The sequence below is a fragment of the Pezoporus flaviventris genome, unplaced genomic scaffold (genome assembly GCF_033815535.1).
Source record: "Pezoporus flaviventris isolate CSIRO_AGI_PZ_B2104156 unplaced genomic scaffold, CSIRO_AGI_Pfla_v1 ptg000141l, whole genome shotgun sequence".
NCBI lineage: Eukaryota > Metazoa > Chordata > Aves > Psittaciformes > Psittacidae > Pezoporus > Pezoporus flaviventris.
In genome coordinates, this window is record NW_026892689.1 from 327587 (window position 1) to 354298 (window position 26712).

A 26712-nucleotide genomic window follows, 5' to 3' on the forward strand; every position below is an offset into this window, starting at 1 on the left:
TCACACCTTAAATGATAATTAACAATAATTGTAATTATTAATCCTGTATGTGTTGATTGTGTGTTAGAATATTGGTTGCATTGATACTGTTAACTAGTAGAATTACTTTTTTTGCTAGTTAAAATTACAAATGGAAATCCAAAAGACCAAGCATGTACTTTTTGTTGTCAGTGTGGTTATGTTTCTACTGACTTTTTCCTTCCTCTTTTTCTGTTAAGGGTAATGGCATTCTTAACCAAATTATATCAGTTGGGTAATATTCTGTGTTTATTTGCTATCATAAATTGTGGGAACTCAGGACACGTGCAGAGTCTGTGGCAAGATAACAGCTTTAATATCGACAAAACCACTTCTCAAAAGTATACACAGCAGAATTTTATTTTATATGGTGAAACCCTATGGAAGGGATGATGTATTTGAAGTTTATGTTGTATTTGTTCCCTGGCTTTATTTCAGTTGGTGCATATGGTAACAATAACTATTTTTCTGAAGTAACAAAATAATTTAGTCCTATGTCAACATGTGATACACCTTGGGAAATTGTTCCTATTTTCTGCTTAGCTTTAACCTTCCTTTCCAAAAGATGCTGAGATTCAGAGTTTTCAAGTGTGAGTTTTCAAAGGACTGTCATCAAAGCAGCACTTACGTTGTTACTATTACCAGTAATTATAAAGTCTTTGTAAGAGCATTGCATGAAATAAGAGACACCATTTTTGCTCAAAGGCACTCGAAATCTAAATAAGAATGTGATAGAGAAATCAGAGAAGGAAAATTTGTAACTTGAAACATGTGATCTGCTTGGGTAGTTTTTCAGATACCTAAAAAAGTTGAACGTCTTTAATTACGCATCTGTCTCTTTTTAGTAACTTGCATGCTATTTTGCAAGTAACAAGTGAATTCTACATTTTATTTTGGCTAAAAATACTTGATAGCATGAGAAGTCATAGAAGAATGCTTGAAGCTTTCATCATTTTTCAATGGGAGAACCTTGTTTTGTTTTATATTATTTTCCTAAATAGATGTAGTACTTAAACTGAAAAAGGTACTCATTAGGCAAAGCTGATCTGTAGTGCTTCTACAGTATATAACTAATTTTAACAAGATCAGTGGTATTTTTCCCTGGAATCTTGCTGCTCCTGATTATTGCGGCCGCTCTGCTGACAGTGTATGTATAACGCCTCCTCAGTTTGTCCTTTCAGACACTCTCCCATTTCACCTTCTGTTGGAACCTTATCTCTGGATAATGCAACCTGCAAACAAATTCCTCACCATGAAGATTTCCATGAAAATCTGTCATTTGTCAAGCTCAATCTGAATACAAAAATAGGTCTCAATATTCCTCCTTTCTGACACTCTTTTCCAGTCACTGTGGATAAAAATCACTGACACTTGACAGCTCCACTTTACATTGACCTCTCTTTTCCCCAGTTTCTCCTTTCGAGGCTGCCTCTAAAATTTGGAAGTATTTTGGTAGAGACACTAAAGGCTTGCTAGTGTGTGTATGTTATGCAAAATGCATATTAATTTTCTAAACCATGACCAAGTCATGCTCCACCATTAAGTCTCTGTGACTCTCAAGGCATGTGAAGTATATTTAATATTTTGGTTCAGGTTCCAGAGAAAGTAATAATGAGGCTATGGGAGGGAAACAATAGACTTGCTTGTGGTATTCTTGCATTGCTTAGTAATGAAGAGGAATCCCTCTCATCTGACAGTGATCTGCCCCCTTTCTTTAACAATGTGCAAGTAGCAGCTGTTATATGGGAATAATTTTATTAAATGCAAATGAAAATAATTTTGCTTGAAGATGTCCTGCATGGCCGAATTATGGTTAGGGAGAAGACACATTGATTGAAGAGATCCTATTCATTGAGGGGCACAGCAGACCAAATTGAGAAAACAAAAGAAAAAGTTGTTTAAGGAGTGGTTCTCACCTCTCATCCATGGTATTGAGGTTTTGCATCCCCCATGTTCATCTGCTACAGAACATGTGTGAAGGCTAGTGGAAAAACAGGCATTACCAAGCAGCTTTGCCAGGGGATCTCTTTGAAGAGAGCCATCCCTAAGATTGGTTCAGGAGTTCCAAACAGAGCTGGAGGTGGGAGAAGAGGGTCGCCGGGTGAGAGGTTGAAGGGACAAACTCCGGGTTCCTTCTGAAAACAGGATGGGAAATCCCCTTAAGCTGAAACGTTCTTACTATGATAAACTCTGTAACTTGCAGATTTTATTCCAAAGCAAAATGTCATAACTTCTCCTGCAGTCATAATCTGTCTCTGCTGGACTTCAGTGAAATAAAAGAAGTGGGAAGTCAGGAACGTAGATGTCTGTGCCCCCTGCACGTATTGTCATGCTCATTAGGCTGCAACATGTTCAGGGCCAGGTGAAGCTGGGAATGTGACAAGGTGGCAGTGGCACATGTGCTCAGACTGCGAGGGCTTGGACTGTAATCTGTAGTTGAGAACAGGAGGACATAAAAGATGTTTAAGGCTGAAGACATGAAAGGGAGATCCTGGCTTTGGGGTGGCATGGCAGGAGGAGGGTGGAAGTGGAAGGGGTGGTTTGTAAGAGAGAGGAAGGTGTTTAGAGAGTGTGAATTACAGCATGGCATCCTGATTCAGAGAAGGAGAAAGACATGTCTTTCACAGAACTGTCATAAAGCTCCCTTTTCATCTTGGTGCCCAGGCAAGTTCAGTATGGGAGTTCCTGGAAGGAGGCAGTGATAGCTTTCCATTCTTTGAGCGCTGTGTTTTTATACAATTCGATTTGGTGTGCATTTTCGATGAGAATTTAAAGGATGTAGCACCCTGTGGACTTTCATCTTGGAATACTCTGAAAAAAATGAAATAGTATAACCACTTCAGTGTTTCTTTCAGGATTTTAAAAGCCTGGAAAAATACTTCAGATGAAAGCTTCAGGAAAGACATATTTCTGACCAGATGCTGATTTGTATGACGAATCACAGGGCTTAACCAGGACTGAGCTTCATCATGCAGGAGATTAAATTCTGGCATTCCTCTGAATATCTTATTTTTTTTAAAAAAGCCCACAACTCTTTCATCATCATGAGAGTTTAGACTGGGGGGGGGGGGGAGGGGGGGGGTTCTGGTTGATTGGTTGGTTTTTGTTTTGGGTTTTGGGTTTGCTTGGGTTTTTTTGTTTCAAACCCCCCCCATTTTTGACTGTGAGGGTGGTGATGCCCTGGCAGAGGTTGCCCAGAGGAGCTGTGGCTGCCCCATCCCTTGCAGCGTTCATGGCAGGGGCTTGGAGCAACCTGGTCTAGTGGAAGGTGTCCCTGCCTGTGGAAGGGTCTTGGAACCGAATGATCTTAAGGTCCCTTCCAACCCAAACCAGCCTGATTCTGTGATTCCAAGTCCAAAGACACGAGCTCTAGAAATTTGGGGTTTTTTTTGGAAAGCACCAGCAGCTAAAGCCACAGGGGCAGCATTCTTGAGTTCAAACAAGCGTATGGACTTGAGAGAGCATTATTAGTAATTGCTTCATCTGATAAGTAGAAATACGTAAGTCTGTGTGTATATTGTTCAGTTTGAGTACATACAACATTCACTTTTTTTGCTATAAGCGAACAATTTCTCATCCATATTGACTCAATTTACTCCTATTACTATCAGCATATATTGCTGTAGGTTTATGTAGCTAATACTAAGATCAAAATGAAGGTGGAATGCTTTTAGTCTTCATGTAATTATTTAACTTGCTTATCATTTCTGTTTTTGAGGGTGATCCTGACTGTCACCTTTACAATAATCAGCTGATAAATCCTCATGATTGTTGCAAATTTATGCATAGCAGTAATCTGAACAAATTGGCTGCTGACAGGTGCAATAAATTGCCAAGAATGAGTGCTGTCAGAGAATAAGTTGTTTCTGTGAACATACAGGATAAGTAAATCCCATGTCATACAGTTTTTTTCAGCTGCAGTTATTTGCAGTCCAGTACAGCAGGATTTATAGCATTATTTATTGTTATGAAAAATGTGTGTTTATTGTTAAAATGACATTAAATTTTACTCATATTTTTGCCAGGAAATTACTGTTTACATCATCTAGATCTACTTTCATCAGTATTTGTAGATGATATTATCTTTTTTTCCTATCTTATGCAAATTAAGAACAATTGTGTAGAATATTGTGTAATTGTTAAGGCTATTTATTAATTTTATCTGTAGAACACGAAATCTCCCTGAATATTGTCATGAAGATTCAGATCTATTTTTGTGTGCATGTGTGCATGGATACACACCATAATTACGAAATACAAAGTTAAAATATTAAAAACTAAGAATTGAGATTTTCAGCACCTAACCTGCTATACCTTAACTGTATTATTTTCACAGTAATGAAGCTATAGAGATTTTTGGTGATGCATGCAATAGAATGATGTATAATAGTTTGTTGATTAAACAAGACTAAAGTTAAATTTCTGCAGTTCTGTTTCTCTATGTAAAATGAAGATTTTGCCCAAAGCATTAAAATCTTAAAGTGCTTCTGGTAGGCTGGCCCTTGACAAGTCCTGAGGGGTGCTGAGCATCTCCATTTTTGAATTGTCTAAGGGAGTTGGATATAAATACTGCATCTCAAAATTTTGCCTTTAGGTATTCCACACGTTATTTATTACTATCCCTCAAAATTTTAAGTTCTGTTAGTGCAGGGGCACTGCTGTTCTGGTAGAAAGCCAAAAAAGTTTCACTTTTGGCTCCCGTATCTTCAGAAACTTTCTCTTATCAGGTATTTCACTATTTACAGCTCTTACTGATAGTTGTTATGTCCACATACTGTTGCAAAATTGATAGTATTCTCCAATGTATTCTGAAATACAGAATGCTGCACACAAGATGGATTATATTTCTGGATTATGTTTATGGATCCTTCTTCTGACCCCCTGCCTCCCACCAAATGACAGAAGAATGGCAAAATAAGTGCAAGGGAGAAGGAAAAGTGGAGTAACTGCCCAAACATGAGGAGCATGACAATAAGTGTAAAAAGCGGTTAGGGGTGTAAAATAGGTATTTGTGAGGATTTGTGGAAGGTTGGAGCTTTCCCAGCTGTCCTGGGTTCAGCAGTAGCAGATATTTTTCTCCTTCTTGGTGACATTCCGAAAAAATTTATTGGTCGGAGCTTGTTCGGGCTGGGGGGTGGGCAAGTTATCGGTTGGCTGGTGGTGAGGTGTTGTATTCTCTTCCCTTGTTATTTCCTTTATCATTGTTATTATTGGTGGTAGCAGTAGTGATCTGTGTTATACGTTAGTTACTAAACTGTTCTTATCTCAGCCCGTGGGAGTTGCATTCTTTTCAATTCTCCTCTCTGTCCCTCCGGGAGTAGGGGGAGGGCAAGAAGGGGGGGAAGTGAGTGAACGAGTTGTCTGACTGGGTTTAAACCACGACACCAGCTCTTGCAAAGCTGTTTGGACCAACTAGTGAGAAGAGAACCATTTAGGAAGACACGATGTTTGTGAAAGCAGAACGATGTCTGTTTTGCTGCAAAGAAATTGCACATATGACACATTAGCAGCACTTGTCTGTGAGCGTATGGCGGTGCCACAGGTACAACAAAGGAAATACCAGCACACAAAAGGTCTGCAACTACTTTTTTTCTGTCTGTGTGGTCTTCAAAGTAAATCCGTGGTTTCATTGTGAAGAGCTGTACTTAGGAAGATGTTAATTGGTCATTTCAAAATCCTCCACCAGCATTTTGTGGCATAGGCTTTCTTTCATCAAGCAATAAACACCTGACTGTATTCAGGAATTGCTCATTGACCAGTGACATTGTCCTGTATTTCATCTAGCTCTCATATTTCCATTTGCAAGACTGACTTAGCCCAAACTGCAGAGCTCTTTCCTGCTTTCCATGTGTTGCTGCATGAAAGCACCCCTTTCCAGGTCCTTCTGAGTTCTCCCAGCTTTCCAAGGATCCTCTCCAGCTTCCTTGGAATCCTCTCTGTTTTCCCAGTGACCTTCTCAAGCTTCATGTGAACGCCTTTCAACTTCCTGGGAATATTCTCCAGTCTCCTGGCATCCTTTCCATCTTCCCAGGGATCATTTCCTTCTTCCCAGTTTCACCACCACTCTCCCCCAGAGTTGGTGTCCTACTTAGCCAAGTTACAGTCTCCATCTCCTTTGGGAGATCTGTTTTTCAGTCTGCCACCTTTATCGATCACCAATCACAAGCATCATGTAGGATCTGTCTTTTTATTTCTTTGTCATTATCTTTACACGTAAGAATTCCGTGCTCTGGTTCTTTCAAGAACTTCACGTTACTGTGGTCCTGTCCCCCCGAACCGTGTCATTTTCTGTCAGTGCTTTCTCTTGGAGAATTACCCCTCTCTGATTGTTTCTTGTTTTTACTGGAACATTGTACTCTGCTCATAAAGGATATGGAGTCTCACAGATTGTAGCAGTTCATGCCTCGTTGCTTCTGATGTGTGTCCAGCTCAGTTCTAATTGCAGAATCACACAGTGGCCTCTCCCTGGCATCCTTTGGAACAGCATAGACCTGGATCACAGTGGAGTTAAAAGGCTGTCTTCCTGAACAAGTCCTGATGATAATTAAGTTGCCTGGGTTGTAGCCAAGTGGTGCTATTCTGTCCCTATCACTTAGGATTGTGCCAATTCCTCTTTTATGCTTTATTTTGTCATGTGAGAAAATGATCTTGCTGTCTGCTGTCTCTCCCTTGCCTGGCCACCTGGCTTTTAAGAGGCCTTCTATGTCATGTTGCTACCTTTGTAATTCATCCGTTAGCAAGGACATTTCACCAGGGTGCTAATGCGGTCTTACATTCCAGATTCTGTTAGAACTAGAGAGGGGAGGTGATTTTAACCTCTTAGACATGCTGATAATAAAATACTACATTTAGTTCTGGCTTCCACACTTTCAAAAGGATGCAGGAGAATTTCACTGGATCAGAAAAGTTACAAAAAGTCATTTGAGAGCTGTAGGAGATATGTTCCAAGGAAATGTATAGGGAGCTGAAGGTGTTTAGCATACAAAAAGAAGATCAAGAAGAGAGATGATTTTGATATGTAAGTACCTCCATTAGAAGAAAACACCGAGCACTAAAGGCTTTTTCAACAGAGTAAACGAAGGCATTAAAAGAACCAAAGGCCATACATATTTCAAATTAAAAATAAATCAGAAATGAATTTCTAACAGTTTGGGTGATTAGCACACTCAACACAGTTTCAGAGAAGTGGTGGATTCCCCTTGAATCTTCAAATTTCCTTCCATGGGAGCTCTACCCTGTTTCCACGCAATTTTCTTGTGATGCTTTGGTACACGAGCTTGAGGCACTCATGTTTTTATTTCCTCGTGATCTCCCAAAAGCCGAAAATCCAGATCCACCTGGCACTTGATAATGCTCATATGCAGAGCTAGTCCGAGATGTGCCTCCATAGCTCTCCTGGAATAGTCAGCCAGCCAGAGCCCCTGCCTACCACTTCCAATGCTGACATGGGTCAGGTACTGCAGGGACCATACAGTGAGGGGCAATGGAGAGATGCAAAATACTCAAACTGCACTAAAAAAAAGAAATTCCCTGAAATGCCATGTATAGCCATGCTTGAAAATCTGTCTGTGAAATTAATGGCCATTTTTAATGGCTTGGGGATGTTGGTTTATGAGAAACTGAGCATGACAGGGGAGACCCCCCCCCCCTGCAGTCCTGTGTCCAGCTCTGGGGCAACAACACAAGAGGGACATGGAGCTGTTGGAGTGAGTCCAAAGAAGGCCACGGAGATGCTGCAAGGGCTGGAGCAGCTCTGCTCTGGATACAGGCTGAGAGAGCTGGGCTGGTTCAGCCTGGAGAAGAGAAAGCTCCTTAAGGGGAGGCCTTAGAGCAGCTGCCAGTGCCTAAAGGGGCTGCAGGAAACCTGGAGAGGGGCTTTGGACAAGGGCCTGTAGGGACAGGACAAGGAGGGAGTGGCTTTAACCTGACAGAGGGGAGATTGAGATGTGATCTTAGGCACAAGTTCTTCCCTGTGAGGGTGCTGAGGCCCTGGCACAGGTTGCCCAGAGAAGCTGTGGCTGCCCCATCCCTGGCAGTGTTCAAGGCCAGGTTGGATGGGGCTTGGAGCAACCAGGTCTAATGGAAGGTGACCCTGCCTGTGGCAGGAGGTTTGAACCAGGTGGTCTTTAAAGTCTTTAAGACCTTTTGGTCTTCCAGCCCAAACCATTATATGATTCTATGAATTCTTCAGGCTGACTTCTTCAAAGCTGGAGAACTTTTTCTTTCAGCAGCACCATGTAACTAGGAATTCCATGAGAAATGGAGTTGTCTATAATCACTATTATCTCCTGCTTCATGACAGCTGGCAGTTTTATGCAACTTATGGTCTCAAATGGCTGTAATTTTTCATTGTCCTCAATTTGAGAATGCAAGACAAAATTTTCTGCCACAACAGTATCATTCTGCATCACATTCTGATAACATTCAAATTCACCTTCATCCTCAAAGCATCTTTGTTCTCCATGGGAACAGTTGTTTGTGACAAATATCTTTTAACAGAACATCTTAACTGATGCGAAAGTCAAAATTGCTAAAGCTTTAAAGCTTGGAATACTTGTATATACTCTCAGTAATATGTAAAGGGGTATTGTCAACTTGAACTTTCCAAAGCTATTTATCTTTAGAAATTTTTTGTTAACTTCAGGGCTTGAAAGGAAACTAAGCCAAATAGAAGTTTGTGAGTTTCCTACTGATGTCTGTAAAGGTTATTCTAGGATAGGGTTCTAGGTATTCTAAAGGTATTCTAGGATAGTGTTTAGCCAGTGCCTCAGTAAAACCAGGTTTCTTAGAAGCTGCATATCCTACAAGGCAGAGGAGGGGACATGGCACAGAACAAGAAATGTGCTTTCACCCAGCGGTGTACTTACAGAAATGTACTCAACCTGAATTTCCATGAAAAACGTTGGTCACACTCCTTAATGGAATCACAGACTGGTTTGGGTTGGAAGCGACCTTAAAGCTCATCCAGTTCCAACCCCCTGCCACAGGCAGGGGCACCTCCCACTAGACCAGGTTGCTCCAAGCCCCATCCAACCTGGCCTTGAACACTGCCAGGGATGGGGCAGCCACAGCTTCTCTGGGCAACCTGTGCCAGGGCCTCAGCACCCTCACAGGGAAGAACTTCTTCCTAAGATCTCATCTCAGTCTCCCCTCTGTCAGGTTAAAGCCTTTCCCTTTCTCCTGTCCCTACAGCCCCTTGTCCAAAGCCCCTCTCCAGCATTCTTGCTGGCCCACTTTAGTTACTGTTTTCATCAAGTTATCTACGGGCCCTCAGAAGGTATTTTTCCTGTTAAAATGGTTAAAGCACCTGGTGGAAGAAGCTTCCAGATAACTTCTGACCTGTTGTATGGTTTTAGGAAGTACCAAGCTGGTGATGGGGTGTTCATGGAGATCTATCAAGCAGACAGTGGTGACATGTTTCTTAGGTCTTCATTCTAGATGTTAGGATATTAGGAACATTTTATAGATATAGCAAAGGTGCACAGGTAAAACCAATTGTTTCTTTTGACTTAAATAAAAAATAGCAAGGACTATTAATGTTGCAAGTGTCCTGTAATTCAGGAATTGGAGAACTTGGAACTCTGATGTAAACCATATAGCTTTACTGTCATCACAGTTTTCTGATGCATGTAGATTTTTCTGTTCTGGTGGGGTAGCTTTTTGTGCCTGTTTTTGAATCAGAAGTGGATTATTTCTACATTACTTGTATCATAGTGACTTTCTTTAAGAGAGTTTAGTCTGGTTCTTTCAATGATTATTGTTTAAAGATTGTTGCAGAGATGTGTTTTTGAGTGGTATCTGTTTTGAAATTAACTATCAAAGAATATTTAAACCAGGGGCATCTCCTGCTTTGGATACTTGATTCCAATATTTTTTATCTTGAGGAGGGCTTTACACACCTTACTGCAGCCTAAATAATAATTTGGCAGTCTTTGTACATGTATGACACTTACATTGACCACCAGGCTGCACTAACAACAGCTTTACTCTTTCCTTACAGTTGTTAATTTAATTTCTCACTCCTGATCATTGAAAGGGTTCAATCTAAAATGTAAATAATCAGCTCAGAATTCAATGTCAGTTGGAGGTATTTTTCAATTGTAAAATAATTGAACCTTGTTATTCTATGAGCTTTTTCAATTTTGAAAGCTGCACTGCAAACAGTAAATTTAAAAAAAAAATAAAAACAAAATTTTCCTGTACCAAATTTAATCTGCCTGTGATAGCACAGGACCCGTTTTATGAGGCTGCATTTATTCTCATAATTGGCTATTTCCTGTCCTTAAATGCCTATTTATTCATGTCTGCCACTTTTTTCTCAGTTTAATGGCACTGAGGTCACCACATTATCTTTCTCTTCAAAATCAATTGACATTTTATGAAAAGAGTTTGCTAGATGTTTAGTTTAGTGAGAGTGGCATACAGAACATGTGGTTGCCACATTAAATAGTCGCTTTTGAAAGCAGAGTATTCAGTGACTTAACTGTATGTAGAATATATTCATTTACTTTATTTCAATACTGTTATTGTTTGTATTTAGAGTAATGAATTGGCAAAACATTACTGGGGGATGCTATCAGAAGTATTCCAAATAGTGCTTTTTCATGGAAATTCCAGAGCAGTGCACAGTGGCATTACGTTGGACATAGATGTTAAATTTCTCAGCATGCTCAGAGTTGCAATCTAGGAAAGTTGAAATTAGTGAATTATACAAATTAAAATATTAAAACTTCTAAGCTTTGCACAGACTAATGACTCACCCTAAGGTATTTTTGTTCTAATTAAAAGCTTGTGGACAGCTCTTTGTTAGCAGTGATACTCTTTTCCCTTCGATGCTCTACCTTTTATTTTTAAAGGTGTTGCAAAGCTATTTCTGCTGGCTGGCACGTACAAAGCCATTCTTCATTAGCTCAGTGTACAGTACAACAACCCGGGTTAATTCAGAAGGGGATCAAGCAGGCTGCAGCCAGTCTGTGCAGTTATAAGCGGTCCCTGCTCATTACAACCAGAGTCATCTTATTATATAGGGGGTTGTGGCATAAGGTTTTATCCTAGATGCCTGCCTGGAGCTTTGACCACAAGCCATGCACAGCTTACTGCAGGAGAGCTGAGCCTTTTGGGTGGTGCTTCAGTCCTGGTTTTCTATGCTCAGTCATGCCAACTCCATCACAATTAAGTCCGCGCAGATTTTCAATTCAATTATTTATTTATTTATTTATTTGGGGGATTTTTACTGTTGTTAGATGAATGGCATGAAAAATATTCACATCAAAACTTCCATTTTGTGTTTATACAAGAGGTGTATTTAAAAAAACAGTTTGCATCCAAAGCTGGATTTTTAAAATTCTCTTTGGCGGCATTCGAGTAAGGCACGTTAATTAACCTTGTTTCTAGTGTCTACATTCTTTTCAATATTTAATGCTCACATGGAAAACAGGTTGTACCTTTAAAAAAAAAAAAGAAAAAGAAGGTCAAACAAACGGCATAGGTTGATGCTGAAGAGAAATCCTCCCACAAGCTGGGAAGGAACAGGATTTCTACTTATTTTGTCTGTCTGGCTGAAGGCAAGTAAGGCAGTGTGCTCTGGTTTGATGTGAAGAAATCTGCATGCTGATGGAGAATGTTTGTTCATAGGTGCCAGGTTGACCTGTCGACCCTGAGTAAAGAACAAACCCACAAACTGGAGATGCCGCTGGAGGAGGGAGAGGGATACCTGGTGCTGCTGGTCACTCTCACAGCCTCAGCTGCAGTCACTATCTCTGACCTCTCCGCCAACTCCCTGGAGGACCAGAAGGAGCGAGAGGAGATACTGAAGAGATATGTATGCAGTGCTTCTCTTTTGCCCTTTGCTTGCAAAATGTTTGCTTATATAAATAGTAGCTATTGGGGGAGGAAAAACATAAATACATCTCTTATATTCTTATCACACTCAGCCAGTGACAATCATTTAAGCTAGTTACTAGTGTTATCACAGCTGGTACAGTTAACATCAAGAAGGACACAAATCCTCTTTATACAATAGGGCTTTTTAACATAGTGATTCAGCTATTTGATGTGGTTAAAGAAGTTAGTTTTACTGCCTTGCAGATAATTTTACCAAGTACAAAATAACTAAGGGGTCAGTCAGTGACTGTATACTTTCTAGTGAGTGTTTACTCCAAATGGTTTGACATGCCAGCAGTTTTCAGCTTTTCTTGAACATCTAGAAAAGGGCAAGAAAACTTTTTTTTTTACCTGCACATTACAGGCTGGACTAGTATTTTGTGTCATCACAATAATTGTTTGTGTCATCACAATAAGCAATATTTCTGTTTAAAAATATTCCAAAGCAAAATATTTTTATTTTGTGTCATCACAATAATTGTTTTAAGCAATATTTCTATTTAAAAATATTCTAAAGCAAAATTTTTTTATTTTCCACACATTACTCAGAATCTGTAGTTTTATCAAATCAACAGAGAGGGGAGCTCTTACTCCAGTGTTCGCTAGTACTTAAATCACTAAAAGTAACTGTTTCACTACACATGGAGAAATAAAATTAAAAAAAAAAAATAAAAAAAAAGAAGCATAGCTATTTCCTCTTAAAATTACAAAGCTTTTATTGTACAATGCTGCCAGGTGTTTAGAAAGGCTTCTCTAGACACTCAGGCATTAAACCTCTGATTAACAAAGAACTGCTTAATTTTATTTTATTTTTTTAAAGATTTTAAAATAGTCCTATTCCATGACTGACATCCTTTCAATAACTGGATTTAATAAAGATGTACCTTATCAGGCTGTGCAGATAACATGAAGTGCTAGTACTAATGCTCTACAATATTCTTCAAACAGATTAGCAGGATGTGCGCTTCAGCAAATTTATTCTGGCTATCTCCACTGAATCAGCTGTCTGCTAATGCTTGTACAACTCAGACACCAATAGTGTTATCATAAACACAGTTTAATAGAGGTGACTTAGTGAGGCTAAACATAATATTCCTAAACCAACTGAGAGCTAAGGTATTGTGCACCATCTTTGAAAAATATTTACAATTAAGAGAATTATTGCACATTTTGGAATTCACATAGACAGCTTGTGGTTGTAAGAATAGACCTTAATAAATGTAATAATAAATATGTTTTTGAAGTGACATACTTCCTGCTACCAAGTGCAACAGTACTGTATTTCTGTGAATTATTGTGTGTGGTGATATGGCAGCCAAGTGATACTGATAGTTTTGATGATTTCAGTAGCAGTATAGAAACATGTGGCAACTGTGTATTATTAATTGGTTTTTGTTCCCAGTGTAAAGCAAAATCATGTGGCATAAGAGCAATCTATTTATTTCTGTTTCTTACATATTCAATAGATTTGTGTATTTTCTTGGTTTTACATTACTGTAGGCATTCAAAAACATTTATTTTTTTGGAAGATGTTCTATTGCAGAAGCATGAATTTCTCATTATGTATTTGGAAAATTATAGCATCAATGTACCTTTGTGATAAATTTTACTGTTTTTATTAAAATGACTGGTGGGTAGCAGAAGAAAGAAGTGATAACTGTTACTGAAATTCAAGCAGTTTATTTTTACTGGTGTTTGATTTGTCTTTGGTATTCATCTCTCTCCTTCAGAACCAATACAAAGGAAGTGTATGCAGTGAGCAAGATGTACTTTTCCCCATTGAGTAGCTGTATTTTGGGGTTTCTTTTTTGTCCTCTTAAAAAAAAAAATCTAGCTACAATTTGAGAAATGTATTTTGCACCCTTTCTGCAGCCGAAACCAGTTAATGAGCTGACCTTGCCATCAGATCAAATAGCCTTGGAAAATGACTCTATTACTGTCATTTAACCATTTGTAGCTGAACATCAGAGCCTTACAAATTAAACAGGCATTACTGTTTGAACCATTATTTTACCACAATTGTCTGAAAAGATTAATTCCTTTTGGGGTGAGGAGGGGGGCGCATTAATGGGTACAGACCAAGAGAGATTGTATGACCTTTTCAGAACTGGTATGCTGAACCCATGGTCCCCCTTGTCACAGTTTAAAAACCAGAGGAGCTAGTTTAGAGAAGAAGTTGTTAGCATTCCATTTTTATTATGACATTTCACAGTCATCTGGTTTAATGTCCCTTGACCAGATTGTCCACCGTGAGACGATGGGCTTGAAACGTTATTTAGAGCGTTGATAAAAGGTGAGCAGTTCTAAGATGACAGCAAGTCATAAGGCTGGTGGTGTGACATTAATTTTCTCCATAACAGAGATGGAATAAGACGTCATGGTGACAAGCTGTCAATCAGCACTGGCCCCTCAGTGTATCTTGATGCCATAGGATGGGGTATTGCTTCTCCCATAATAGAGCTGAACTGAGATGCTCTCCCTGACAGCTGCTGCAGCCATATAGAAAATATATTATACAGCCTTTCATTAAAGAAATAAAGAGGACTCATCTCCAGAGCATTTCAATCTTTCCCCATCTATTGAGGGCTGAAAAGATTCACAGCAAATCACGGATTCCTCTGCTATGGAAATTTCAGGCTTCAGGAACCATGCAGGTTTCGAGGCCTTCAACAATGGTCATAAATAAGAAGACAGAATATCATCTGATAAATCATTACTTAAGGTTATGTATTTAAAGTAACATATTAAAATAATTTGCTTCTTCTCCAGTCTCTGCCACAGCATTGTACACGTTTCCAGCAGTCTCTGCAAGTCACGATGTGCAGTAAATGAATCTAAGACAGCTGACTTGCTGGAACTGAAAGTTCAAAAATAATTATTCTGCAGGATGCTGACAAAGGCAGCAAAGTGAAATACAGCATGGGTGCCTTTTGGCAGAATAAGCTGACCAGGGTGAAATTTGGAGAAAAGGGGACTGTACAGCACATCAGGAGGGGGGGCAGTTCACTTGGCTTGCTCTGTGTTTGGCTTTTGCTTTGTTTTGTTTCTGCAGCTTGGTGTTTGTTTTGTTCATTGGGAAACTTGGGTGAAACTGAGAAACGTTTTTGTAAATCCTTTCACCTTCATCATGGTATTAGAGCAGAATTATATCTGTTGTGGTATCAGTTCTGATAAGAAGCATCCAAACCTTGATCGTTGCTATAATAAATCAGGGATGGTGCCAACATGCTTTTGAATTTTAGCAGTGCTATCTGTAACACTGTTTCTGCCACCTTCAGTGTGTAAGCACACAAGCAGAGGGTTGAGTGCTGATTAAATTTGACTGACAGTATTTTTAAGCTGTATTTCTGGTGATTAATGTATTAAAAATTATAAAAATATTATTAATTATTAGCTCATGATAACATGCATGCATGTGTTCATATGTATGAAACATGTGGGGTTTTACAGTTAACTGGGTTCCACTGTTCCGTATACCAAGGTCAAACCTCCACTCTAAACAGTAGATGGTGCTTGTGAAATTAGTATGAGATGATTTAACTGTTAGAATTGTCTTACAATTCTAACAAGGGGTGCATATTATGCCCATTTTAATGGATAGGTTATCAATGCATAAACATGCTGTACCTTTTGCAAGAAGACATTTAATATTTCATTTAAACAGTGCCTTTGGTTTTCAGATCAGTGATGTTGTTTATTCTGCTTTTCCGTAACAGTTGAGTTTGCCTTCATAGTAAATTAAAGAACTGTTGACTTGGTGTTTTACCTGATGTTAGTGTTTTCTAGAAATCTGGACATTATCATAAGCAGTGGAAAAGGTTTCATCTGCACTACATTAAAATTTTAGAAAAGTCCACAGGCATTAAATGCATTAGTCCAGATATTAAAATACTTCAACATAAAGCTACATACTAGCATTTATGAACAAGACTTGCAAAAGCAACCAAAAATTGGGCCACATAAAAGTACATGATTTAAAATGAATCTGAAAATCTAATTTTAGTCTTCTCTTTTGGAGTTCCTCCCCTAGGTTATCTAAAACTGAATGATAATAACAGGTTGGTTATTAATTAATTGCAGATTTAAAGTTGCACTCAATATTCTGTCATTTGAAATTCTGCAACTATTAAAATATATTTAAAGCTAGATCATGGGAATTCTAGCATTTCACACCTAACCAGTGCAATACTCCCAGACGGTTACTTCTAGTTATTTGAAAAAAGAGCAGCAACAGAGCACATTTTCCAAACAGCTTTCTGAACTATGTTAAATGAATAAATGCAAGTGTTAGCCTGCTGTTTAATTTTTAATTCCTCATTTCAATATCTGTATATATTGCTAAAATGTACGTTTAAAAAAAAAAAAAATTATGGTACGTGCTTTCTGCCATGGAATTAGAACCAGCATTTAAGTCTTCTTTTATATATATATATAAATATATTTTTGTACATGATTATTATGAAATTTGTTAAGTCCTCTTTTGATTGTTTTTGCTCTTGTTATTTGCAAGCTATGTGCAAGCTTGCATTTAACAGTGAACTACAATTAAAAAAACAATATTGACCCTAAGTCACTGTTCAAAATTTTGTTGGAGCCACCAAAGTGAAAAATAGAAAAATAGAAAAAATAGAAAATGTGAACATGTATCTTACAAAAGTATTCAGGAAGAGGAACTGTTTAATTATATTAATTTCATTACTACACTGATACAGTTTAAAATTTTGATGGACAGTTTTTCATGAGAATTAAGGCAGTAGAATTGGTGATGTATTTAATAATTCATATTCTCATTTTTCCTTTCATTTCTTGATTGGGAAGTTAAAGTTGCAAAACACTCGAAACACTGACAACTGTACGCTCTCCAGAAAATAGTGTTTAGAAGTATGGGTATGTTAGACAAAATTACACTAACATCTGAGCTGGGGAGTAGACTATTAATATTGTTCTGATTTGTCTTTTTTGCAACCCAGAATTGTTTTTCTTTTTATTATTTTTTAGAGTCCAATGATGATGTTCCATAACATGAAGGATGTGGGATTTCTTCAGGTGAAGGTCATCAGGGCAGAAGCATTGATGGCAGCTGATGTCACAGGCAAGGATTCATTTTAGTTTCTGTGATAATAAATATCGTAGTAAGACTTGACCTTTTTAGAAGTGTAACATGCTTAAACCAGAAGTTTATCTAAAGATTATTGTCTTCACAGAGCTCAGCCTCACCTTCTGCTCATTAAGAAGAAAGCCTGCAAACAAAACTTTTGCAAGCATGGCAGCAAGTAGTTCTAATGCTAGCAGAGCACTACATAGGTTACTTCTCAGGAGGGTGAAATATACATTTTTCTCCATCCGAGGTCCCCAGAAAAATACATAGAAAAGAGTTCTTTTTCTAGTAGACAAAAAAAATACAAAACTATCCAAATTAAAGTTGAATTCCAGAGGACTAGGCAAATGAAAGGTGCTAGATTTAGATGCAACTTCAAATTTGTTGCCAAAAGAGCAGCTTGATATCTGCCAGATATTTAGCAAAGCTGGTGTTGATTTCAGACATTTCAGTGATTTCAGAGATTTCAAATAAATGCAAAAAAAATTGCAGTTTCCTGTAACTACTGCTTGTCTGTTTAAGAAATATAAAAAAAAGTCTTTTTTTATTTTCTGTTTCTGTAACATAAGCTGGATGGATAATTCAAGTGTTTGCTTTTCAAAATAAGGAAAAGTATTTCAGCCATAATGGCCATATTTCTCCAGAAATATCCAGGTTGTCTCCTGTAAGTACAATCACCTTCTCACTGCACAAGTTGAATGGCGCAAAATGAGCTGCTTCTGTGTCAGCAAACAGACATCTCTGCTTCAAAAAAAAAGATTAAAAAAAAAAAAATTATACTAATCTAGCTGGTTTAACTGCAAACTGGACACTGTTCTGTTGCAGGAGCAGAAGTAGATACATAGCAACATACTAACTTTTGATAGTTTTTTGTGAATTAGCATGAGCACCAGTATTTTTTTCTTCCTCAGCCAAGTCAGCAGCAAAGACTTTATTGCTGTAAGTGATCATCCAGTTTGTGGCACGCAAAATAACAGATTCTATTTTCGGGGAGGTTGGAGAAATGCTTCTAAAGATTGCTGTCTCTGATTTGACCTTATAATCCAATGTGGTCTGAACAGAGAGAGAGATTAAGTTATTCAGGGGCAAATGGGATAATTCAGTCCCTGACCTCGTTCAGTCTTCGACTTTTACAGATCAACATGTCATTTGTGCTGGTTGAACAAATTTTTTGGAAATACATTTGATTCAATTAAGGATGTACAGAGCTACCAAAAATTTTCAGACATTTCACTTACAATGGCGGTCACAAAGAGTAGAACAGTCAATACGTTCCCATGTCCCACATATTCTGTTCATTGGCAAGAAAATGTTTGTACGGCAGATATGTTTTGTAAGATGGCTGTGCATTCTAGACACTGCAGAAATAACGTATTTTGGACAAACATACCTTGTATTTTGAAAAGAGGTTTTATTAATTGCTGCAGTAATGTATATTTACTTTTAGTAACTTATGGGTGTGTACAGATCATTGATGTCAGATTAAACTTTGAATAATAATTTTTAGAAGTAAAGTAGTCATTTGGTGATTCAACTTTGATTTGTAAAAGTAGTTTGAAACTGGACCCTCCACCTTGATTCAATGGGGCAATGTTATAAGTCAGTGTAGAGAGTGCTGTCATCAGTGGTGTAATTTACGTGACTAAGGATTGCTTCCTAAGGACTAGTTTGCTCTTCTTACTATGCTGTTTTTCAGAGTTAATCTTTTGCCCTCCCGAGTCTGAAAAGTAGCTGAAACACCTGTATAGTACCTGTGTGGTTTGCTTTGCTTCCTGTCTGCTGAGTGTGTCCCCTTTCACTTTCAGAATTTTTTTTCATGTGAAGCAATAAATCAAAATTTATTAGTTTGGGCTGAGTGGATTTTAAAAATCTTTAATATTCCATCATTAAGCGTAAGCATAGACAGAAAAAGATTTCTGTAATCTTTTAAGTAGTCATCAATCTTGCTACAGTTGCAAGGATTTCTTTTTTCCTTTCAAATTGTGAAATTTTTCTTTTGTTACAAATACATTCATTGAGCAGTGTTGTAATACTGTATTAACTCTGCGTGAATAAAGAGCAGTTGAGACTCCCGTTGAATGAATGAGTAAAAAGCACAAATTACTTTTTAATGAAACCCTCAATTCTTCTGCTTTTCTTAGAAAGCCCATAGCCTTGTTCAACTGAATGCTGCTACAGTAGGTCACTTCACCCAAGCCCCTAGCAAACTATTGACAGTCAAGGGCAGTTTTTAATCCAGTCTGAATAGCCCAGTGTTGGACAGTGCACTTCAAATTGTTCAGGTTAGTGTAGACAATTTTTTAAAAGAGAGAGATTAAGGGTGGTGGCTCATGCCTCAGTTTACAAACTGCCCTCTCCCCCCATGCAAACATGTTGAACAAGGTGGCAGGGTGGCCTGGAATTAGGGTAGAGTTGTGGGAGCAAGTGGCACCATGTGTTTGAAAATGAGGTGCTGCTCAAACATGCCAGAACTGAGTTTTAAATATACTCCAGAAAAGAACAAAGTGAGATCTCTCCCTACTCACCTTCCTTGCAGGGAAGTCTAAGAAAGGGAGAAGCACTGGAGAGTTGAGAGATTACCCGCCGGTGCTTGAAAGCTGACCTTGATTGTAGGGACAGCTGGAAAATAGGGTGTCTTCCAGGACTGGGGTCTTTGAGAGAATTGCCAGGTCTATGAGGATGTTTCTTCTGCAAAAGCAGCATCTTTCCATGGTCAAAACACAATTCTAGGACTTTCACTAATGCAAAATTATGTTTTGTTGGAAATTTTGGTTACAGCAAATGTCCCTGTCTGGAAAATATGGGGGTTCTTTTAATTTTTTTTTTAACAATGATCTAACAAACGGGGGGACATAGAGTGTGGAGTTTACTTTTTTTCTTGAAGGGAAAGGTTCTTTGACTCTTCCATTGTGTTTTAGCTGTTCACTGTAAGGCTGTTTTCTCCCTAAAATCTCAGCTAAAAAGTTTTATATCCCTCTTTCCCCACAGGAGTCTTTGCTCATTTGTGGTTACTCTGGAACACATGCAGACCTTATTGAGGGTTCAGCTGCTTGCGGGGTCCTGGAATAGTAACATGTGTGCCTACAGAAGTGTCCTTTACACCAAGAAATATGTGATGGTGCAGTAAGATGTAGAGCATAATCAGCTTACCATGACAGCTTCTGAAACCATATGCAGTTCACCTAACCTGTATTAGTTTTGGAAAGCAATAGACCCTTCATCAGATCTTAGGCAGAAGTTCTTCCCTGTGAGGGTGCTGAGGCCCTGGCACAGGTTGCCCAGAGAAGCTGTGGCTGCCCCATCCCTGGCAGTGTTCAAGGCCAGGTTGGATGGGGCTTGGAGCAACCTGGTCTAGTGGAAGGTGTCCATGCCTGTGGCAGAGGACTGGAAATGGATGAGCTTCAAACCAATCCGTGGTTCTAGGATTCTATGATCCTGTGACATGGTGCAGTTGGGGCAATAGGTAGGCATATCCTGTTTGCAGCAAAGCAAGTTGTAGATATGTTGCAGTGGGGGACTGCAGGCTTTGCAGGCAGTGCTTGCGTCTCCTTTGCTGGGGAGATGAGCTCTTCCTTTTCCTTGAATCGTGGTATACAGTTGAAAACCCCTGCCATATTACTGACAAGAAACAAACAGGTTGGGAAAATATGTGCTTTGATCAGTTTCATTTGATCAGTTTGATCATGGTTTGATCAGTTTCAGCAGAAGTCCTATTATTTTAAGGAATAATAGTTAGCAACTCAGATTCTTTAGCAGAGCAAAATCCAAGCTCTGTGTGACGGCCTGACTAGAAAACAGTTTGTTTTGCTGTCTTTGGGCTTTAATTAAGACATGTTCAATTCTCACCCCCTGGCTCCCTGCTCCCCCTGCCCCCACCCTGCTTGCTGTGTCACAGACCAGCGATCAGACGCTTTCAGATGGTCCAGCCCATGACTTTGACCTTCTGCGCGGTCTGGCGTTCCCTGGGGAACCGTTCAGCTCATGAGGTCTGATTTCACACTTCCAGGATGCCTCGGCTCTCTTAACAATGACAGGGAGACAAAGCCCTTTAGAGTGGGCCGCATGGGGACTTGTTTAAATTGGAAACTAGAGAGGAGTCAAGGAACAAGGTTACAGACTACAGAATAGTGCTTTTAATAAAGAGCTCACAGCTCTGGTTCAGCTCAAAGAGGGCTACCTCTGTACAATTAATTGAGACATTTATCTGGAGCATCTTAGGCCTCTACTTTCTCACAGAATTATGTGATAAATATCGGCTAGGAGGCAAATGAGATGTGCATGAAATGAATTTTTAACACTTTGATTACTGTGTGTCCAGTCTTCATTAGAAGTAAATTTACTTGTATTTCTGACCTTATTACTAATCAATTATCTGAGAGGTTTTTTTTTTTGGTTACCATGATTTCAGAACCTGATATATCAGAAAGATTTTACTGAAGAGTGATACTTGGTGATACTTCAGTTTACAGTCAAAAGCTTTCCAGGCGTCTCCTCCTCTGAAGAACAGAAACTAAGCATAAAAAATGAAGATTGTTTTTTCCTTCTTTTTCAGTTTTATATATGAAAATCTGACTCTCTTCTAAGAAAATTCCATGTTAAAATTTTGATTAAAATACTTGAGGATGAAGATACCAAGGTGGCTAAATGTGCAGAATGTAAATGAGTTTTCTAAAATCTGTTTTACTAAAATGTCCTTGTACCACATGTGCAAAAATAGTCTTTGAAATTGTTCTTCAAATGCTAGGAAACGTCAGAGTAATGTACACAATTGTTAAATTCACAAAGGTATGGAAGCCCATGCATGTAAAATTGAAGGAATAAATTCAGAGGCCCTTTGGAAATATGGTTCCAGAAGTAATTTGCTCTGTCAATTAGTGCAACTAGATTTCAATATACACTTGAATTATCTTCATGAAGTACTGAAATCTACTAGATGGGTAGTGTTCTCCGATAGATAAAATCTCACCTGCTACTATTGCATAGGTCGTCTCAAGACATCAGTCCAATATTGTGTACTGCAAAGTGACTTGTTTTTTAAGAAAGTAGCAGGCTTAAGATACTAGTGGCAAAATTAGGACTTAAAAGAGATTCTTGGTTAATCACAGCGTTTAGAATTAAATATGCAGTGAAAGGATGACTTGTGGTTGTTAACATTTTTCTTTTTTTTTCTGTAAATATTTTGTGGAAATGAGTTTGACACAACTGTCATGCTACACTGGATTGCATACTGAGATATCTTATGCACTTATGATATGGGTCCATTGCAACATGTTTGCAGCAGCCCCATTAAAGGGGAATTATCATTTCTATTTTAAAGATGGGAAAAACTAGGGAAGGTTAACTGGCTCAGCTAAGGCCGACAGAGTGAGTCCTTGTCAAAGCTGGCATTTGGCTGGGTCCTGTACTTAATCCATTAGATAAGGCAGTTTCTCATGCTATTAAGCAATTCCTCCTCCTGGCCAAAGGTCAGAGTGACTGCTCTGTTCCAAGCAGCTGGCTGGCAGGGAGCTTGGAACAACATTAGTGACATTAGCGTCTGCATGAGTGGCACTGCCCCCCAGAGTCATGAACTGACTGTCTTGTCTTTCCCCAAAATAAAGGCCCTTTTTTGGCTGTGGGGACTGAGATCCATAATGGACAAGCGTCGCCAGCGGTAGGGGAGAACCATAATAGCCTATGAAATATTCAAACTATATTTCAGCTTTCATAACCACATTAAACTTGGTTGAACTTTATGAAGTCATGGTTTGTGAACTTGGCTTTTAAAAGTAGAAATGGAGCTGACATCTCTTATTAAATTTTTAATCTCTCAAAAACAATTTCAGTAATCTTTGGGATTCTAGTTCAGTTTTGATAAAGTAATTTTAACAGTGCAAAAATTAATCTAATAGTGCAGAATAAATTTCAGTGACTTGTTTAAAAACTGTTCGTGGTCTAGCTAGTGCTGGAGTTTAAGTAACTTTACGGACTGGTCAGTGGCAGGTAAATGTTAAATGCTTATCTATATTTAGTCTGCAACATATTTCCTTTAGTTGAAAAAACTCTTCAAGAAACGAAACCAGCAAATGATTTGTGTCTTTGGACGTGTAATGACACAATGCATGTTTTCTATAGCCATAGGGCTTACAGGGAGCTAACCCTGGGCTCTCTGCCATTTCTTGCAAGTTAATCTTTTGAAGTACAATAAGTTTTCCAGAGGACATGTAGGAAATGAGGAAAACTATTTATCTGTTGATAATTTTTGAAACTGCTAGTTGGATTAACCAGACAAAAGTTATCTGCCTTGGTTAGAATATGTGTTGTGCTTAAAGTCCTGATTTTGAATAGTACAGTGATGCGTATATGTTGTAAGTTCCCAGATTCTCCTTGGTCCTGCTAGAGACCAAAGAGACCTAAGGATGATGTCTTTTAATATTTTAGTGCTCTCTTAAGTCTTTCATTGGGAATGATCCCATAATTTTGAAAACTCCTGCAATGCGGCAAGTTGCCATGGCTGTCAGTGCGAGTTAAGATTGCAGTTGTCCTTTAAAATAATGAGAACTTTAAAGATGACAGATGGATATGAGTTTCACCAAGTACTTGTACATTGCTCTGGCTTTGTCTTTCATGTTCACTTATTTGGGTTGGTTTCCAAATAACGTTTGCGCATACCATATGTCAGTGAAGTGTGTTGCTTTTAAGATACCCAGATTGGTTGTGATGAGTGTTTTAGCATGTGGAAGAAGTGCCCATAGGCAATGGTGAAGGGCTTTGCAGATGAAAACTTCATAGCTTCCTTGTATGGCAAAACCAGTACTCTGTTTCGGAGATGCTCAGAACCAGGAAACTTCTACTTGTCAACTATAATATTTGGGCCTTCCCTTTTTCCCTTTCACAATATTTCTTTCTGTCAAATTTGGTCTCAAACTGTTTTCAAGTTATAGGGGGGAGGGCACATTGAATGTTGAGTGTGAGAGGGGGATTTTTTTTCTTTTCTGAAAATCATTTGTCTTTGTTTTGATTGGGGACCTCTGTGATTAATATCCCTATAAATCTAAAAGGAGAATAATTGAAAAAGTTCATGTCAATGAATGCAGAAAATAAATGAATGTAGTAAATACCTTCTCATTATTTACAGGTGTCCTTAAGACACTGCATATAATTAATAGGCAGATATAACATTGTAACATCATAAGCAAATATGATTGATGATACTCTAAAAAAGGAGATAAAGTAGTATTACCTAGCTTGCCTGCTCTATCACTTCTGCCCAGTTATTTTAACTGAGTCTTTCTTTTTCAAATACTGAAATCTAAAGAACTTAAACAAATATGATTTTTTAAAGTTTCCTACTACCTTTTAGGGCTGTAAAGTAGGAGAGCATTGAGATGTGTGATATATCCATCTCTGCTGAGTAATGAATTAGTCACTTTTCAGGTTTAATGGGAAAGATTCAGCAGTATGTTGTTTTCTAGAGAAGGTAAATATCAACTCTAACCATAACTCTCAATGTTTTTATTGCCTCTCTATTGTTAACGGTCATATCACTCATGATTCTGTAACAGCTCCTTCCCTCATAGCTGTTCCTCAGATCTTCTTCACAACATCTTCTTCCCCTTCCAGGAGATTTCAGGGTTGCCCTGAAACTTTGGAGATATTTATCTTCCCTTCTTTTGCTTCCTCCCTCTGCAGAGAGCTCCTTTTTTACACCACCTATCTGTTTTTAAATATGAGATTCAGGCATCTACTTTCCTTCTTCTCCAAACCTTGGCCTCATGGATATCTAAGAAAAAGCTTAGCATAACTTTCATGGCTTCCCCCAAAACTCTCAGTGAGGACGACTTTTCTTGCTCTTTGCTTGGTATCAGCACTGCTCACCTGCAGTCATATTTCATGTTTGGGGCGCACACAGACAGACACATGCATGCTATCCCGTTCTTTTTTTTTATTACATTGGAAAAAATAAAAGTCAATCAATTTCCATACCCAATCTAGGATACTGCTTCCATTATCTATATACTATATTTTCGAAGCAGCGTCTTCATACTTTCTCCTGTGGTGGCTTTCATGCTGAGGGACCTTCTTGTAAATCTATGCAAAGCTACCTTGTTGTGCTTTAATGTGTACAAAAATCTCAACCACTTTTGAGCTTCTGCTGTGCTGAGAGTACTGCCTATCATTCCAGCTGGTATTGTCTCATTGTTTAATTGTACTTGGCCACTTTCTCTGGTGTTAGGCTTTTATCTGAGACTGTCTTTAAGGCTTTTTGATTTTGGAGAAAGGATTTGTTCAGCATGAAACATGTAGGGCATAGTAATCATTGGATATAAGTATTGTAGGTGCTATGTTATTCCAAATAATGTGGAATATCAAAATGCTCTAATTATGCTTTCATTACAAACAGTGTAGAATTGGCACCATTAAAGTTCCGTTGGCTGTCTGAGAAGGGTGCGTAGCACCTTTTAGGAACATGCTGGGTTTTCGTCCAAAAGTCTTATGGGGATATTTTTCTTTTCTGTTTTTTTTGTTTGTCTGTTTGTTTTTGATTTTGTGTGTGTGTGTGTGTTGTTTTGGTTTGTTTTTTTTAAGACAAAAAAGATGTTATTTTACTGAGGAATATTAATAGAATACAGAGGTGAACAGCCTGTTATAGTCATCTTGAGCATAATGCAGACCATAGGTTTTTCCTGAATTAATTCCTGTAAGAATTAACAGTGCAGCTTAGGAAAAAAACTTAAAATGAAAAAAAAAAAAAAGACAACCAACCAACCAAAACAAAATGAAACAAAACAGAAACCCTCAACAACAAAATCAACAAACCCCCCATAACTAATGTTCTCTAAGCCTTGCTCGTGGTGTTTTTCTTAATTGATATGTTTTGTTCCAAACTTTCCTTTACAGGCAAAAGTGACCCATTTTGTGTAGTTGAATTGAACAATGACAGACTGCTGACACATACCGTCTACAAGAACCTCAATCCAGAATGGAACAAAATCTTCACATTGTAGGTGTTTGGATTTTGTGTTTTGTGGGGGGATGGGGTGTTTTGAATTGAATATATGTTTGAGTCAAAACCATCTACTGCTGCTTCTAAAGAAAGAAAGCAGTGACATACTGGTATTTCCAAACTAGCCAGCTGAATAATTTTTTTGAGGATTAAGAACATGAACAAAAATAAAGAAGAGCTGCCATTTTAAAGGTAAAAAAACAAGGTCTGTTTCTTGGAAACCAGCTGTGAGTAAGGCTGAGCACTCCAGATTCCTGTCAGGTTCATTGAAGTTTTCAAGGCCAAATACATCGCACTGGGTTTGGCCCTGAAGTGTTGGGTGGGAAAAAAGATACTGTGATTATGACCTTCATTAAAATGTGGTGTTAACTTTAATAAACATTAGGTAACTTCATAAAGGAATATTTATAAATATGTTCATACTTTCCTGAATTATGATCAGATACTTTTCTTTTTTTTTTTTTTTCATTGACCAACTGCACTTCTCACAATACAATCTAGCATCAAAACAGCACAATGCAGCTATTAGATAAAATGCAGTCTTAAGCATTTAGTTTACTGGGAAGTGATATGGTTGTTGGGGGGTTTCTTGGTTTTTGTTTTTGTTTGGTTGGTTTGTTGGGTCAGGGTTTTTTTTTTTTCCTGTTACATTGAAGCAAAAGGCTCTGGCAAAATAGAAAAAAGTCTTCCACAAACAAAATGTTCCTGGTATCTGTCTTGCTGAGTT

The 26712-nt window shown here is 38.3% G+C and overlaps 1 protein-coding gene across 1 annotated transcript in view; it reads left to right on the forward strand.

Moving 5' to 3' along the window:
* MCTP1 (multiple C2 and transmembrane domain containing 1) overlaps positions 1–26712 on the forward strand; it is a 259309-nt gene that overhangs the window by 133125 nt on the left and 99472 nt on the right. Inside the window, exons 9-11 of the mRNA XM_061479092.1 lie at positions 11653–11839; positions 16900–16993; positions 25880–25982. Coding sequence (XP_061335076.1) covers positions 11653–11839; positions 16900–16993; positions 25880–25982 — 384 coding nt within the window. The remainder of the gene's footprint in view (positions 1–11652; positions 11840–16899; positions 16994–25879; positions 25983–26712) is intronic.